General features: G+C 44.5%; 1 protein-coding gene across 3 annotated transcripts in view; it reads left to right on the forward strand.

Moving 5' to 3' along the window:
* Positions 1–8631: 8631 nt before the first annotated feature.
* The window catches only part of LOC115476924 (sialoadhesin-like), a 110977-nt gene continuing 103143 nt past the window's right edge, over positions 8632–16465 (forward strand). For all 3 annotated transcript variants that reach the window (XM_030213509.1, XM_030213511.1, XM_030213510.1), the window contains exons 1-2: positions 8632–8681; positions 13651–13786. In XM_030213509.1, the coding sequence (XP_030069369.1) occupies positions 13744–13786 (43 nt within the window). In that variant the 5' untranslated portion in view covers positions 8632–8681; positions 13651–13743. The remainder of the gene's footprint in view (positions 8682–13650; positions 13787–16465) is intronic.

Here is a 16465-nt window from a genome sequence, read left to right on the forward strand (position 1 = left end):
TAATGGGGCTGGAGCTGAAAAGGGGGGCCCCAATGCAAGGCAGGTGGATGAAGGGGACTGGAACTGGGGGCTGAAAAGGAGGATAGGTGGGATAAGGGGACTAGTCCTGGAACTGGAGGCTGAAAAGGGGCAGGGGCTGAACCTGTGGGGACTGGGGGTTGAAAAAGGGGACAGGGAGAAGTGTCTGGGGGCTTAAGCTCAGGACTGGTGGGAGAAAAGGGCTGGGGCTGAAACTGGGGACTGGTAGGATAGTGGGTCTGGAATTGGGGGCTGAAAAGGAGGGGCATGTGGGAGATGTGGGCTGGGGCTGGAACTAGGGGCAGGTGCGATAATGGAGCTGGAACGGGGGGGGGGGGGGCCAAAAAGAGGGGGCAGAGAGAGGGGGGACAGATCCTAGATGAAAGGGGGAGAGAGAGGGTGGGCAAATGGTGGATGGAAGGGGCAGAGAGAAAGGGCAGACAGTGGCTGGAAGGGGGAAAGAGAGAGGTCAGACAGGGGCAGATGGTGGATGGAAGGGAGAGACAGGGCAGATGGTGGATGGAAGGGAGAGACAGAGGGCAGACAGTGGATGGAGGGGACAGGAGAGAGAGGGCAGACACTGGATGTCAGGGGCAGGAGAAAGAGAAGGCAGACACTGGATGGCAGGTAGAGAGCGAAGACAGGTGCTGGATGAAAGGAAGACAGTGAAAAGAAGATGAGGAAAGCAGAAACCAGAGACAACAAACTGTAAATAAAATATTTTCTTCTTTTTTTGCTTTAGGATAAAGTAGTATTGTAGATGTGTTAATAAATGTTTATAAATAGAACATGGAAATAAGGTAATCTTTTTATTGGACTAATTTTAATACATTTTGACTAACTTTCGGAGAACAAAGCCCCCTTCCTCAGGTTAGGTCAGGATAGGATACTATAACAGCAGTATACTGTACTGACCTGAGGAAGGAGGTTTTGGCCTCTGAAAGCTAAATGTATTAGTCCAATAAAATGATATTATTTTAATTTCTATATTTGTTTTATTTCTATTTGTTAATTTGTAAAGTGGTGATTGGTATTTTTTTTCAAATTTGCATCTGCTATCTTTATATTTTGCACAGTACTAGGGGACATTTTCTGTTTCTGTGGTGTTGCATTGTATGCAGAGTCTGGCATCTTGGGGGTTCAGTTTAATTTTTGTCTAAATAGAAAGTTTATGATTACTTATTTTATAGTGGATTAGGGTGTATCTGTGTTTGTGAAAAAGACATGGCTTTCAGTTGGCATTGACTTTGCAGGATCGACGATCTGTACTATTCTGTCTGGTTTAGTTTTATAATAGGTGAATTGATATTCTAGTGTTCACTGTAGTGTTTAAGATGCTTTCCTTTTCCTTGTGTGACCCATAGAAATGACTGCTTATGGTATGGTAGAATTGCTCTATAGGTCCTGAGTGTTTTGTATTCTCAGTAAGCCTAGTACTGGATTTTGGAGGGGGATGTTAAAAATGACTGGCCCTGGGTGTCAAATACCCTTGGTGCGCCACTGTCTATCTCTTTTTTTTAACTTGTCTAAATCCCTCAGGACCATTTGTTTAAAGGTATTTAATGCTGGATCAAGCTGTCCCTGTGGTTTCCAAGTAGATTTTGGTTTAATAATGGTTCTATCAGTGAAACCTGTGTCAGTTTTAAAAAACATGTTTAATTGCAATTTCCTAAAGAATTTTTCCAAATCAACCTTGAATTGAAATTCATTAAATTGGAGGGATGGGACAAAGGAGAGGCCTTTGGGCAAAACGTTTTATCCCACATTAAACATGAATTGGATTGGAACCTGGGAGCATTAAATTTTTTTCCCAGAGAGAGTAATGCATTGCCCCCCCCAGGTTCTCTCCCAGGTATAGCCAGCTCTGCAATTTGGGGGGGTGCAGAGGTGGACCGAAGAGAGAGCCTGTTGTTAAAAATTTACCAGCACACCACTGATTATGGGTCATGCTGCACTGAATTTAATGGGCAGTATCAGGCACTACCACACTGCTCTAGGATGTAAGTTCTTGACATTTTTTCATTATATACAGGGATAACACATTCAGCATTCGTGGAGGAAGATTTTTAGCCTGTTTCTATTTGGAAGAGAACTTCCCAAAACACTGTCATTTTTGTAATCTTTGAGATGAGTACTATGGATGGCATAGAGACTCATTTGAAAAGCACATAGCCTTACAATGTTCACTAGGTGAATCTGCTACTTTGTACGGCTAAGTGTTTGAAATAATCCACCCCATAATGTACTATAGTGATGTGGCCTCAAATCCTGGGCCAGAACACAGGTTGGCCTCCTGGGATGGTGAACTAAGCAGCTCTGTACTTACATTGTGCAGAGACACCCCGCCTCTCCCCTCTAAACAAGGCAATAGGCTATATGGGTAGTATCAGAAGTACATAACACAAACTGAGTACATGTGAAACAAATGACTAGTTTGAGACAATACTTAACCAGCAGCTATCCATGACCATACCTAACCTCATCAAAGGGCCGGAAGATGCAACAGTAACGCAAGAAGTAGGAGTTGTGAGCAGACCCTGGGAAACTGGCTACCACATTCATGATGTGCATATGGGCATCAAAGACTACCTGGACATTCAGGGAATGGAAGTGCTTATGGCTCTGATAGATGTGTGCTCTGTTGCCAGGTGGAATGAGTGCCACATGGGTGCAATCGATTGCACCCATTACTTTTGATACCCTATGGATGCTATAAAAGTGTTCCTTCACAGCTGCCCACTGTTGCCTGTCATTAGGGAAGGCAATGTAATTCCTAACCCAGCTCTTCATGGTACGCAGTATGGGTATGGAAAATGCATGGGCACCATCGCCATTCCTCCGGTCTCTGAGGACGTTGGTGCCCCTGGCCCAGCTGCTGCTTGGGTTCCTGCTATGCTAGAATAACCTGTATCACCTGAGTTTGTGTTTCATCCTGTCCCTCTGGCTGTTCCTGTGGCTGCAGCTGGGGCTGGGATTGAGGCTGACACTGGCTGTCCTCACATGTATCTGCCCACACTGGGGCGTAGATTGATGCCATTTTGTGCATATAAGCCTACTAGCATAATGCTGACCTTTTATTGGGTGACAAATGTTTGTAGGTGGGACTAGAAATGGTACACATGACCATGTGCAATGGACGTGCATGCACATAGCCCCGTTGTACTTCTTGGCCGCATGCATGCACCCTTGAAATCAGATAACATCAGCCTTTATCCTGGCATTACTGACATCTTCGATAACACCCATAAGGCGCCACATCCTGTTACTCATTTGTGGGCACGTCTACCTTCCACCCACTTCCCACCCATCTCCGCCAATTCATGTGGTATCTAGTACTGCTGGCATGGGCACACGCCAAACACAATCTCACCACATCTGGAACTACCGCGTGCCTGTGATGACTGTTTACTTGCACCAAAACATGTGTTACACCCCTACCACAGCTTAGTAAAAGGGCCCCAAGGTTTTGTGGATTGGATGTTTTGTTTTTTGGTCCATTAAAAAAAATAAAAAATAAATGCAAAATGTAGAGATTCATGCCATTGGGATGTAAGAGGAGTCAGCATTTTTAGTAGACTAGTCCCCTAGACATCCCAGGAAAGTAATGGGGTACCCTAGAGGGCAGTTCTCTGCACTTCATAAAAATGCTTCCAGGTACACATCTCACCTTGGCTCCCTTATCTTGTCCCCTGAGCCCTCCAAAACCCATCCAAAACTCACTATCCTCCACTGAGCACCACTCAGGGGTAGTGAAGGGGGCACCCATATGTAGATATAGTAGGGTTTTGGTGACTTTGGGAGGGGTCACAGTTTTTACCATAAGTGTGACAGGTAGAGGAAGATAGAGACCTGAGTCTCCTCTCGATAGTGCACTGCACCAACTATTACACTACTACTACTACTACTACTACTACTTAACATTTCTAAACCTCTACTAGGGTTACGCAGCGCTGTACAATTTAACATGGAAGGACAGTCCCTGCTCAAGGAGCTTACAATCTAAAGACAATCTAAACAATCTAAAGACAAGTGTAGAGTCCGTCTGATAGGGCATACTATATTTCACGAAAGGTTAGCATTGAAGAGGTGAGTTTTAAGCAGAGATTTGAAGATGGGTAGGGAGGGGGCTTGGCGTAGGGGTTGAGGAAGATTGTTCCAAGCATAGGGTGAGGCAAGGCAGAATGAGCGGAGCCTGGAATTGGCAGTGGTGGAGAAGGGAACTGAAAGGAGGGATTTGTCCTGTGAGCGGAGGTTACTGGCGGGAACATAGGGGGAGATGAGGGTAGAGAGGTTGTGAGGAGCCGCAGACCGGGTGCATTTGTAGGTAAGGAGGAGAATCTTGAATTGTATGTGGTATCTGATCGGAAGTCAGTGAAGTGACTTGAGAAGAGGGGTGATATGAGTATATCGGTTCTGGCGGAATATAAGACGTGCGGCAGCGTTCTGAACGGATTGAAGGGGGGATAGATGGCTAAGTGGGAGGCCGGTGAGGAGTAAGTTGCAGTAGTCAAGGCGAGAGGTAATGAGAGCGTGGACGAGAGTTCGTGTGGTGTGCTCAGATAGGAAAGGGCGAATTTTGCTGATGTTGAAAAGGAAGAAGCGACAAGTCTTGGCAGTCTGTTGGACTACTCCAGGGACCTGCATGCTGCTTTAGGGCACTTTTTGTGCCTTATTAGTTATAAAAACAGGTCTAGCTCAAAATATCTGAGTTTTAGTCCTGGACGGTTTTGTTTTGTTCCATTATAGCTGAAGACGTCCAAGTCATTTTGAATGCCCAAATCCCACCCTTAACACACCCCCTTGAGATTTGGATGCACTGCAGAAGAACTACTGCCCTGTTGCTACAATCCCATTGCTTGTCAAGACTATGGAAAGCTTGGTGAATTCTCAGTTTACTGATTATTTGGACAAATTTTCGATACTTCATGCCTCCCAATCTGGATTCTGACTTCACCACAGTACTGAGACAGTACTGGTTACTCTCCTGTCCAACTTTAGAAAGGAGCTGTCTTTTGGAAAAAAACATCTTACTTCTTCAATTTGATATGTCGAGCTCATTTGACATGGTTGACCACAATCTCCTCGTTATGTTACTAGCTGATAATGGAGTTGGAGGTACTGTCTTGGATTGGTTTTGGGAATTTCTGTCTTGCCGATTCTACTGGGTCAAAGTCCAGTCCTCTATTTCGCCATCTTGGAGATCTCATTGCGGGGTTCCTCAAGGCTCACCCCTTTCACCTACCCTGTTCAATATCATGATGATACCTCTAGCAACGGCCCTTCACAACCAGGGCCTGAATCCCTACATCTATGCTGATGATGTGACTATCTACATCCCCTTCCGATCTTCCATAGCCGAAATCTCAGCAGAAATTCAGAACAGTCTCGCCATCGTGGTCAATTGGGCTAACACATTTAAGTTTAAGCTTAATCAGGAAAAAACGCAGGGCCTCATCCTCTCCTCCCAGTTCAACAAATCTATACTGGGCACGGTTACTGTGCAGAATGTCTCCATCCCTGTCGCTCCAAGTTTGAAACTCCTTGGGGTCATTCTGGATCGCCATTTGACTCTTGAGCTTCAAGTTTCATCATTTACAAAGCGAATGTTCCTTTCCATGAGGTCCCTTAAGCTTATCAAGCAGTACCTACCATTTGCCCTATTCAGGACACTAATCCATTCCCTTGTCTTGAGCCATTTCGACTACTGCAATAGAATTTACACTGGCTGTAAGGAGCACACCCTTAAGAAATTTCAGACAGCGCAGAACACGGCAGCGAGGCTGCTATTTGTCAAATCTTGATTTGAAGCAGCAGCACCCCTTTGTGAGAAGCTCCACTGGCTCCCGATCAAAGAACGGATTGAATTCAAAGTCTATGCTCTTACCCACAAGATTGTATACGGGGACCCTCCAGCCTATATGTTCAGCCTGATCGACCTCCCACCCAGAAATTCCGAGAAGACGTCCCGCACCTATCTCAATCTCCACTTTCCTAACTGCAGGAACTTAAGATACAAGCTGCTCTTTGCCTCTTCTTTTTGCTTCCAGTGTCCCCACTATTGCAACACTCTGCCATCAACGTTAAAAGAAACAACCGATCACAGACTATTCAAGAAATCCCTAAAGACCTACCTATGTGATCGATCATTCTCCTCAGCTGCTTGATCTTCTGCATCCCCGCCTTCCTTTCCCCTGCTGTTTCCCTCTCTTCCCCTCCTCTACTTTATTCTCTGCTTTGCACTAGTACTATTATGCTGTATTTTTCACCAAACGTTGTAAGCCACATAGAGCCTGCCTTGGTGGGATTATGCAGGATATAAATGTTCACAATAAATAAATAAATAAATACTGATCTTTCTTAATAAAAATGTCCAGAGAAGCAATTTCCTGGGAGTTGTATTGCATTTTAAATTTTAAGTTGGGATCCAAATTGTTGAACCAATTGTAAAACAAGTTTAATCTTTTGGTGTCGCCGCTCCACAAAATGATGATATCATCAATATATCTCTTGTATAGTCTAATTTCTTCTTTGAACACATGTTCAGAGTGGTATTTCTGTTTATTTTGTTTGGCTCAATTCCCTCTTTAACATTCAATGCAATCCCACCTCCAATTTTATCCACTCTATCATTGCGATATAATTTGTATCCTAATAGCACAGTGTCCCATTGATTGTCCTCCTCCTACCAGGTCTCTGAAATGTCTACTATATCTACTTCTTCATATATGACGTTTAATGTGAGCAAGTGCAAGGTGATGCATGTGGGAAAAAAGAACCCGAATTATAGCTACGTCATGCAAGGTTTCACGTTAGGAGTTACGGACCAAGAAAGGGATCTGGGTGTCGTCGTCGATAATACACTGAAACCTTCTGCTCAGTGTGCTGCTGCGGCTAGGAAAGCAAATAGAATGTTGGGTATTATTAGAAAGGTATGGAAAACAGGTGTGAGGATGTTATAATGCCGTTGTATTGCTCCATGGTGCGACCGCACCTTGAGTATTGTGTTCACTTCTGGTCGCTGCATCTCAAGAAAGATATAGTAGAATTGGAAAAGGTGCAGCGAAGGGCGACTAAAATGATAGCGGGGATGGGACGACTTCCCTATGAAGAAAGATTAAGGAGGCTAGGGCTATTCAGCTTGGAGAAGAGACGGCTGAGGGGAGACATGATAGAGGTACGTATATAAAATAATGAGTGGAGTGGAACAGGTGGGTGTGAAGCGTCTGTTCACGCTTTCCAAAAATACTAGGACTAGGGGGCATGCGATGAAACTACAGTGTAGTAAATTTAAAACAAATCGGAGAAAATGTTTCTTCACCCAACTTATAATTAAACTCTGGAATTCGTTGCCGGAGAAAGTTGTGAAGGCGGTTAGCTTAGCAGAGTTTAAAAAGGGGTTGGACGGTTTCCTAAAGGACAAGTCCATAAACCGTTACTAAATGGACTTGGGAAAAATCCACAATTCCGGGAATAACATGTATAGAATGTTTGTATGTTGGGAAGCTTGCCAGGTGCCCTTGGCCTGGATTGGCCGCTGTCATGGACAGGATGCTGGGCTCGATGGACCCTTGGTCTTTTCCCAGCATGGCATTACTTATGTACTTATATATTCTAACTCTCCCATCTATTCACTGAAGGCTGTTGACTCAGTTAAGTTTTCAATCTCTGTATGTTTTTGCTCCTTCTTATTTGTCCATGTTTTTCCACTTTTGGATAGACAAGTATTACAGGGCCAATTAATGTAATGTTTTCCATCCATAAATTCAATTAAGTTTTTTAGACAGTTATCATCATATCTGCCCTATCAGGCTGCCATTGTTTGGAACGCTCTACCTTCTGTTGTGCGTTCCCAAGGAGCATGTGAGTTGATGTTGTTATAATCTATGATTAGGTTTCTATATCCCAGATAAATTGTTCTGGTATTCTTCAAATGTCATCTGCATTGAACTGCAAAAACTATTGTGGAATATAAGACTATTAGTAATTGTAATTGAATTTTTTAGACTTCTAGCACTTGTATATAGACATTTCAAATTGTGTTTTTTCTTTGCATCTATGAGTTGCTTAGAAGTTGACAGGGATATTTGTATCCTTTACTCTTTTCTCCAATTAAAAATACTACTGGCTTTCTTTAACCATTATTGAAGCCTCTCTATTGGGATTCCCTAAAGATTCTGTTTCAATAGTATTCTTCAAGGATACTCCACACCGAACCATGCGCTTCTGGGCGACTGTCAGTTTTCTCCCCCTTTTCAGTTTAAAAACTGCTGTATATCCTTTTTAAATGTTAGCACCAGCAGCCTGGTTCCATCCCGGTTAAGGTGGAGTCCATCCTTTCGGTACAGGCTCCCGCTCTCCCAGAATGTTGCTCAGTTGCTTTCATCTTGTTCAGGTGTAGATTTGTACTAAAATATTCATCTCTTCAATAACCTTTTCACAGCATTTCTCTCCATAGAGAGGTACCATTGGATGGATGAACAGCTAAATACATTTACAGTGAAATTTGCAAATACTTTCTGAGCACAGAATTGCCTAAATGTCTTCCTCTTGACCTTCAGAAAATGGTTTTTGTAATATGTGTGTAAGAGGAACTGAGATGCTGTGAATGAAGTTCCCTATTTTTGCAACTTTCTACTCTGATCGTGGAGTGTCTGCAACAAGCTGTATGTATTTCTTTTTCTGTCTTTTTGCTGTTTAATTTTATCTGTAAAGACCTCTTTCTGACTGGCGCTGGCACAGAGCTGCTTTAAGCTGGCAGAGTTGGCACCAACACAAACTGCTACATTTATGGGAAAGGTTAGAGACTATATGCTGGCCTTGTTCGTTCATGAAGTGTGAGTGAGACGGAAGATTGCACTGTAGTTTTATCTGTTCTGTGGTGGGGCAGTGTATGTGTGTGTGCATGCACACACACACACACACACATATAAGTGTACATGAATGTGTGTGCAGTTAGTACTGCTGCTGCTGACCGTTCTGTACCTGTTCTGGTCTAGGACAATGTGTATTCAGGGGTGGGGGGAGGGGAAGGGAAGTTGCTTTCTTGCTATCTGTGCCGGTTGCAAGGGTTTCAGAGAAATAAAATGCTCCCAAAAATAGCAAATACATTTCTATGGGAGAAGCATATATACCAAAACACATGGGCACAGACAAACATAGAGGGATTGGAAATAATATTAAAAGGCATACTTTTCATGCTTTCCCAACCATGTGCCCTCATCCCCCCCCACCCCCCAAACATATCCCTAACTCTGTTAAGCTGACTTTTGTGAATTAGATGTGTATTTCATTTTCTTTTTGTAAATTCTATTGTGTAACCTAGTGACTGAACTATTTGGCTTCCTTAACAGTTGCTATCTATGGTGACACCTAGGGTGTAATTTGATAACTGTGCACCTATAAAATTACCCAGAGGGTACCTGATAGGTGCCTACTTTCCTTCATAGAACACTATTGGGCTCATTTTCGAAAGAGAAGGACGCCCATCTTTTGACATAAATAGGAAGATGGGTGTCCTTCTCACAGAAATGTCCAAATCAGTATAATCGAAAGCCAATTTTGGACATCGCCAACTACATTCCGTCGCAGGGACGGCCAAAGTTTAAGGGGCTGTGTCAGAGGCGTAGCGAAGGCAGGACTTGGGCGTGCCTAACACTTGAACGTCCTTGACCCATAATCGCAAAAAGAAGGACGTCCCTGATGAACACTTGGACGTTTTCACCCAGACCTGTTTTTCTTACGACTAATGCACAAAAAGGTGCCCAAAATGACCAGATGACCACCGTAGAGAATCAGGGATGACCTCCCGTTACTCCCGCAGTGGTCACTAACCCCCTCCCACCCTCAAGAAACATCTGTAAAAATATTTTGTGCCAGCCTCTATGCCAGCCTCAGATGTCATACTCAGGTCCATGACAGCAGTATGTAGGTCCATGGAGCAGTTTTAGTGGGTGAGTGCACTTCAGACAGGCGGACCCAGCAACATCCCCCCACACCTGTTACGTTTGTGGAAGAAACAGCGAGCCCTCCAAACCCACCACAAACCCACTGTACCCACATCTAGGTGCCCCTCTTCACCCATAAGGGCTATGGTAATGGTGTACAGTTGGGGGTAGTAGGTTTTGGGGGGCTCAGCACACAAGGTAAGGGAGCTATGTTCCTAGAAGCATTTTATGAAGTCCACTGCAGTGCCCCCTAGAGTGCCCGGTTGGTATCCTGGCATGTCAGGTGGACCGGTGCACTACAAATGCTGGCTCCTCCCATGACCAAATGGCTTGCATTTGGTCATTTCTGAGATGGACATCCTTGGTTTCAAAAATCGCCGAAAATCAGAAATGTCCATGTCTAGGGACGGCAAAATTTAAGGATTTGGACGTCCCTGAAGGTATTTTCAAAACGAAAGATAGATCTCCATCTTGTTTTGAAAATATGGGTTTCCCCGCCCCTGAATTGGGACGTTTTGCAAGGACGTCCAAATCAAAACTTGGACGTCCCTTTCGAAACTGCCCCTCCGCCTTACCAAGGTATTTGTGGTGTACCTACCTGGGTTGCCACCAGGGGTTGAGTACCCTGCTCCTCTGAGCAAGGGGGTGTGCTGAGCAGTCATGCGGCTGTCTACTCTGCTGGTCCGCTGCCTCAGAATAGGAAGTTAACATCAGAGGGGGCAGGGGACCGGCAGAGCCACCAGCCATACAACTGCTCAGCGTGTGTACAACTGAGTATTTAGATAAGTGTAAGTGTTTGTACAATGTGTGCATTTAAAAGGAATGTGTGAAAAACATGACCCCCCCCCCCCCCCCCCCAACACACAAACACAAAAATCATGAACAATTTGAAAATACGAAAATGAGCCAATAGGATTTTTTTTTTTTTTTTTTTTACCATGCACACCCTTACTTTTCAGTAGTAACTCGGGGCAGGATACAATCAGGTATGCTAGATATTTACCTGTCCTCAGAGGGCTCACAATCTAATCTAATCTATGGGCTCTTGTCACGAAGCTACACTACCAATTAGTGTGCGCTGAATTCAAACCCATGGGCTTCGTCACATTCAGTGCACGCTAATTGGTAGTACAGCTTTGTAAAAGGAGCCCTAAGTCTGGTAGGCTTTGAGGTCAATGCCAGTTTGTTGTACAGAGATGCATTTCTACAGCAAACTGGTTCCAGGCTTGGGGCCCACTGGTAACATTTTCCAACATTAATCCAGCAGCTCCTATCCTATTTGCACCTACAGACCTCATGGAGAGGGTAAAATTGGTCTGGATAGGAAGTAAAGGCCTAGGAGAACTTCATTTTTACAGACTTTTGGGCACCAATGTTATTTTTTTTTTTATTGAAAGAGTGAGGTGGGGCCAGGACTGTTCTATTTAAAATGAAAACAAATTACATTTTGTTTTTCCCTTCATTTCATTTAAAAAAACTGAGCAAAATGGAAAATTTTGTTAATGTCCCATTTCCAACACATGTCCCTATTGTGCTGTACCTGTTTTGTGTGGAAGTGTGCACTGCTGCAACTCATGTTGTACTAGTTCTGTGGAGTTGCTCGTGGGTGTGTATATATGAATATATTGAGAGAGGGGAAGGAAAAAGACTTGCACTGGCCCTGCCCTTGCTGTGGCTATTCTGTGGTAGGCCAGTGTATGTGAAAGAAACTGGCACTGCTTTTACCTCTGTGGGTACCTGTTGTATATGGAACTATATGAGTGCAGTAAGGCAAAGAGAAGCTTGCTGTACTTATTGTGTGGTGGGTTCTGTTTTTTCTATGGAAATTTGTACATTTAAGCCCTGAGATAAATGTTCAGTTCCTCTTTCTTTGTCGGTTGAATAGGCTGAAAATAGAGACATTAACTGTCAGGAGTTTACAACCCTTAGTGGTTATTCATGGAATGAAAATGATTAAAGAATGAGTTTTGTTCTGCTGTTACTTCTCTAACACTATTTTCACATAGAAAGATGGAGACTATTAGTTCTGTAGTGCACCTCAATACATTTTATTTCCATAAAAACTTTGTACGGATTGTAATTTCTGAAAAATGTACACTTTAAGGAGGTGATTTTCTAAATGTTTTCATGCACATATGCTTGTTATAATTAAATTAACCAGCAACAACAATTATATATGATGACAAAAACGTGTGTATTTGTATGGAACTCTGATGCAGGAGCGGACTGACCCTTCCGGTAACTGGGCAGTGCCCGAGGGCCCAGATGCTCTAGGGGACCCAGATGCTCTCTCTCCATCCACTATAGCCTCCCCCAAGTCTCAGTGGGCCCTCCCTGGTCCTACCTTGAAGGGCCTTGGTGATCTAGTGTTTCCTTCGGGGACAGGAAAGAATCCCACTCTTTCCTGCCAGTGCAGCTACTCTGCCCAGTGCCACCGTGTTTTAAAAATGGCTACTGAGACTTCCTGTGGCAATCTCACAAGACTGCCAAGACCCGTGGTCACTAACCCCCTCCCACCCTCAAAAAAACAACTTTAAAAACTTTTTGTGGCAGCCTCTATGCCAGCCTCAAATGTCATACTCAGGTCTATCGCAGCAGTATACAGGTCCCTGGAGCAGTTTTAGTGGGTGCAGTTCACTTCAGGCAGGCGGACCCAGGCCCATCCCCCCTACCTGTTACACTTGTGGTGGTAAATGTTAAGCCCTCCAAACCCCCCAAAACCCACTGTACCCACATGTAGGTGCCCCCCTTCATCCCTTAGGGCTATGGTAGTGGTGTATAGTTGTGGGTAGTGGGTTTTGGGGGGCTCAGCACTAAGATAGCTTTGCACCTGGGAGCTATTTTATTTTATTTTTTTTTTACTTTTTACAAGTGCCCCCTAGGGTGCCCGGTTGGTGTCCTGGCATGTGAGGGGGACCAGTGCACTACGAATCCTGGCCCCTCCCACGACCAAATGCCGGCCATCTCTGACATTTGGGCAGCCCCAACCGTATTATCGAAAAAAAGATGGCCGGCCATCTTTTTCGAAAATATGGTTGACTCTGCCCCTACTCGGCGCCATCCTCGGAGATGGCCAGCCATGAAGATGACCGGCGCCATTTGAAAATGCCCCACCACATCATGTGATATAACTTACTAGCCTTGAATATTTAGCGCTTGGCAGCTAAGTTTGGAGGCCAAACAGGGCCACTCAAATAGCAGGTCTATCTTTGGCCACTATAAACTTAATCAGCCAGCACTGAATATTGACTTGGCTGGTCAAGTTTAAGATGGCCAAATTAAAAAAATGAATATTCAATGCCAGTCACCGGAAATGGCCCAACATTGAATATCTGGGCTCAGCGCCAATCGTGGCACTTAGCCAGATGAATATCGGCCATTAAGTTTCTAGAATACTGTCAGTTAACATGTGTAACTGCCATCATTTAGATGAGAGCATTTACATCAGCCATTGACATGACATAAGTGCTCATGACCATAGTTAGCTGCTAAAATGCCAACTTACACTTGTATTTCTATAACAGTGATTACACATTTAATTACCAATACAGAATTTGTGCTTAGTGCCCAGCATTTTAGCACCTAACTTTAGATGACCTTTATAGAATTACCCCCATATCTCCCCAGACATCCAGAAAGGGTATTCCCTTTCCATTTGATCCCCAAATTCTTTCTCTCTTTCACCCAGGTCTCCAGATCAGCTGCAGATGGTCTGTGTCAGGAACTGGAGGTTATTTCTCTAACAGTGTCCAACATCACATGCTACTGAGGACAGGGCAGCATGGAGTTCTTGCAGAGACTGCTCACATTCACTCTGCTGCAAGGTAAAGTCCCAGGGCTGAATAATAATATGTAACAATTCTATGGAGCTGAGAAGTAATGCAGGTTCCTATCCATGTCCTTATCCAACCAAGGCCTTAACCCCTTCATCTATGCAGACGATGTCACAATATATATTCCTTACAAATCTAAACTGACAGAAATCACTAACGAAATCAAGATCAGCTTGAACATCATGGACTCTTGAGCAAATGCATTTCAAACTAAAACTCAACAAAGAAAAAACACACTGTCTTATCCTCTCATCCCAACACAGCGCGGACAACCCCACAATTATCAACACCCCAGATAACACCTTCCCTATCTCAGACAGCCTGAAAATCCTCAGCGTTACATTAGACCGCAACCTAACACTAGAGAGCCAAGTGACATCCACAACAAAGAAAATGTTCCACTCAATGTGGAAACTCAAACGCATGAAACAATTCTTCCTGAGGGAAACATTTTGCAACCTGATACAATCAATGGTACTAAGCCATTTAGACTACTGCAAAGGAATTTATGCGGGATGCAAAGAACAAATTATAAAGAAACTTCACACCGCTCAAAACACAGCAGCCAGGCTTATATTTGGAAAAATGCGATTCGAAAGCGTCAAACCCCTCCGAGAAAAACTGCACTGGCTCCCAATCAAAGAACGTATTGCTTTCAAAATCTGCGCCCTGGTTCATAAAATTATCTACGGCGAAGCCCCAGGATACATGTCAGACCTCATAGACCTACCAACCAGAAACACAACAGGATCAACACGAACGTACCTAAATCTGCAATACCCAAGTTGCAAAGGACTCAAATACAAATCAACTTACGCATCCAGTTTCTCCTACATAAACACACAACTGTGGAACGCATTACCAAAAGCCTTGAAAATTACGTACGACCACCTAAGCTTCCGGAAAAAAACTAAAAACTGACCTGTTTAAAAAGGCATACCCTACCAAATCCAACATAAATGCCTAGTCTCTGCAACACAACAAAACTAAAGTACGTAATGGACATAACACAACTCTTCTGTTGTACGATTCCCTAATGTGGCTGTGCCACATGAACTTTATCTTACCACAATATCACTTTGTATTTGTTTACACCGGAGTCTGCGAACACCTCTCCGGTACTATGTAAGCCACATTGAGCCTACAAATAGGCGGGAAAATGTGGGATACAAATGTAACAAATAAATAAATAATCTAGGTGGTTTACAACATATCACAGTTAAAAAGAAAATCTCATCTACTGGCATAGATTTCCTAAGTCCTTTATTCCACACATATTTTATATTCTCTAACAGGACGCCCATTAAAATCATCACCAGATACACGGAAAGAAACCCTTCCCAACCATTACTACCCAGCCTCCCTTACAGGAAACACATTGGATAAAGTAGTGTGGTTGTCATGTTACAACATTTCATCTTCTTTTAGTCCCTAGCTCTCCCATTTCTGATCTCACTCCTTCTCCATTCACCTATTCCCTTCTGTCACCCCCAGTACCACATTTTTACCCTCTGCACTCACCAATCTCCTCTCACTCGTCTCCTTGACAACCCCTCATGGCATCTCCCTCATGTTGTTCAGCATTTCCCCGCCCTCCACCTTTGTTGCTCAGCATCTCATCTCTCTCTCTCTCTCTCTCTCTCCTTCTTTTACCCCCATACTGTTGTAGACCAACATCTTTCCTCGCTCTCCTTCTCTCTATCCCCATACTCTTGTAGTCAATCATCTTCCCTCCCCCCCCCCCCCAACATTTGTAGCCTGTCATCTACCTGTCCCCTCTTCATTCCCTACCCCAACAGTGCAGCTTCTCTCCTTTCTGGTCAACAATGTAGCTTCTCTTTTTTTCTCTCTTCTTCCCTCTATAGTCAGCATCCCCCTCTCTATCCCTTTCTTCTCCTTCCCCTCATAGTCGGCATCTCCCCCTCGCTCTCTCCACTCTTGTCTCCTCCCCATCTCTCTCATTCTTCTTCTCTCCCCCAATAGTCAGCATCTCCCTACTTTTTCCCACTTCTTATCTAGAATCCTGCTTTCTCTTCCCTTTCCTTGTCCCCATTATGCCCTTTCCTCCCTGTCCAGGATTTCTCCTCCTCCACCCCCACCCAGTGGTCCAATATTTCTCCGTCTCTTCCTCTCCCACCCCACCCATTGATCCCGCTGTTCTCCCCCCCCCCCCCCCGCCAACCAACCAACCACCCAACCACTGGTCCAGCTTTTCTCCTTTCCTCCCATCCATCATTGGTCCAGCTTTTACTCCTTCTTTACCCCCGCACCCATAATTGGTCCAGCGTTTACTCCTTCCCCCCCCCCCCCACACCAACCAAACCAACCAATGGTCCAGTTTTGCTCCTTCTTTCCCCTCCCCCACCCACCCAACACTGGTCCAGCTTTTCTCCTCCTTCCCATCCCACGCAACTATTGGTCCAGCTTTTCTCCTTCTCCCTGCCCTGCCTACCTACCTACCTACCCACCCACTTACCCACCATTGGTCCAGCATTTCTCCTTCCTCCCTCCAGCCAGCCTCCTCCCCCCACCATTGGTCCAGTTTTTCTCCTTCTCCACACCCCACCATCAGTCCTGTATTCTTCTCTCCCTCCCCCACAATAAGGCTTTTTTTCCCCTTTTGCTCCTTCTCTAAATCGCGAGGCATCCCTCCCTCTTCCCACCCTACAT

This window comes from Microcaecilia unicolor, chromosome 8 (assembly GCF_901765095.1).
Source record: "Microcaecilia unicolor chromosome 8, aMicUni1.1, whole genome shotgun sequence".
Classification (NCBI taxonomy): domain Eukaryota; kingdom Metazoa; phylum Chordata; class Amphibia; order Gymnophiona; family Siphonopidae; genus Microcaecilia; species Microcaecilia unicolor.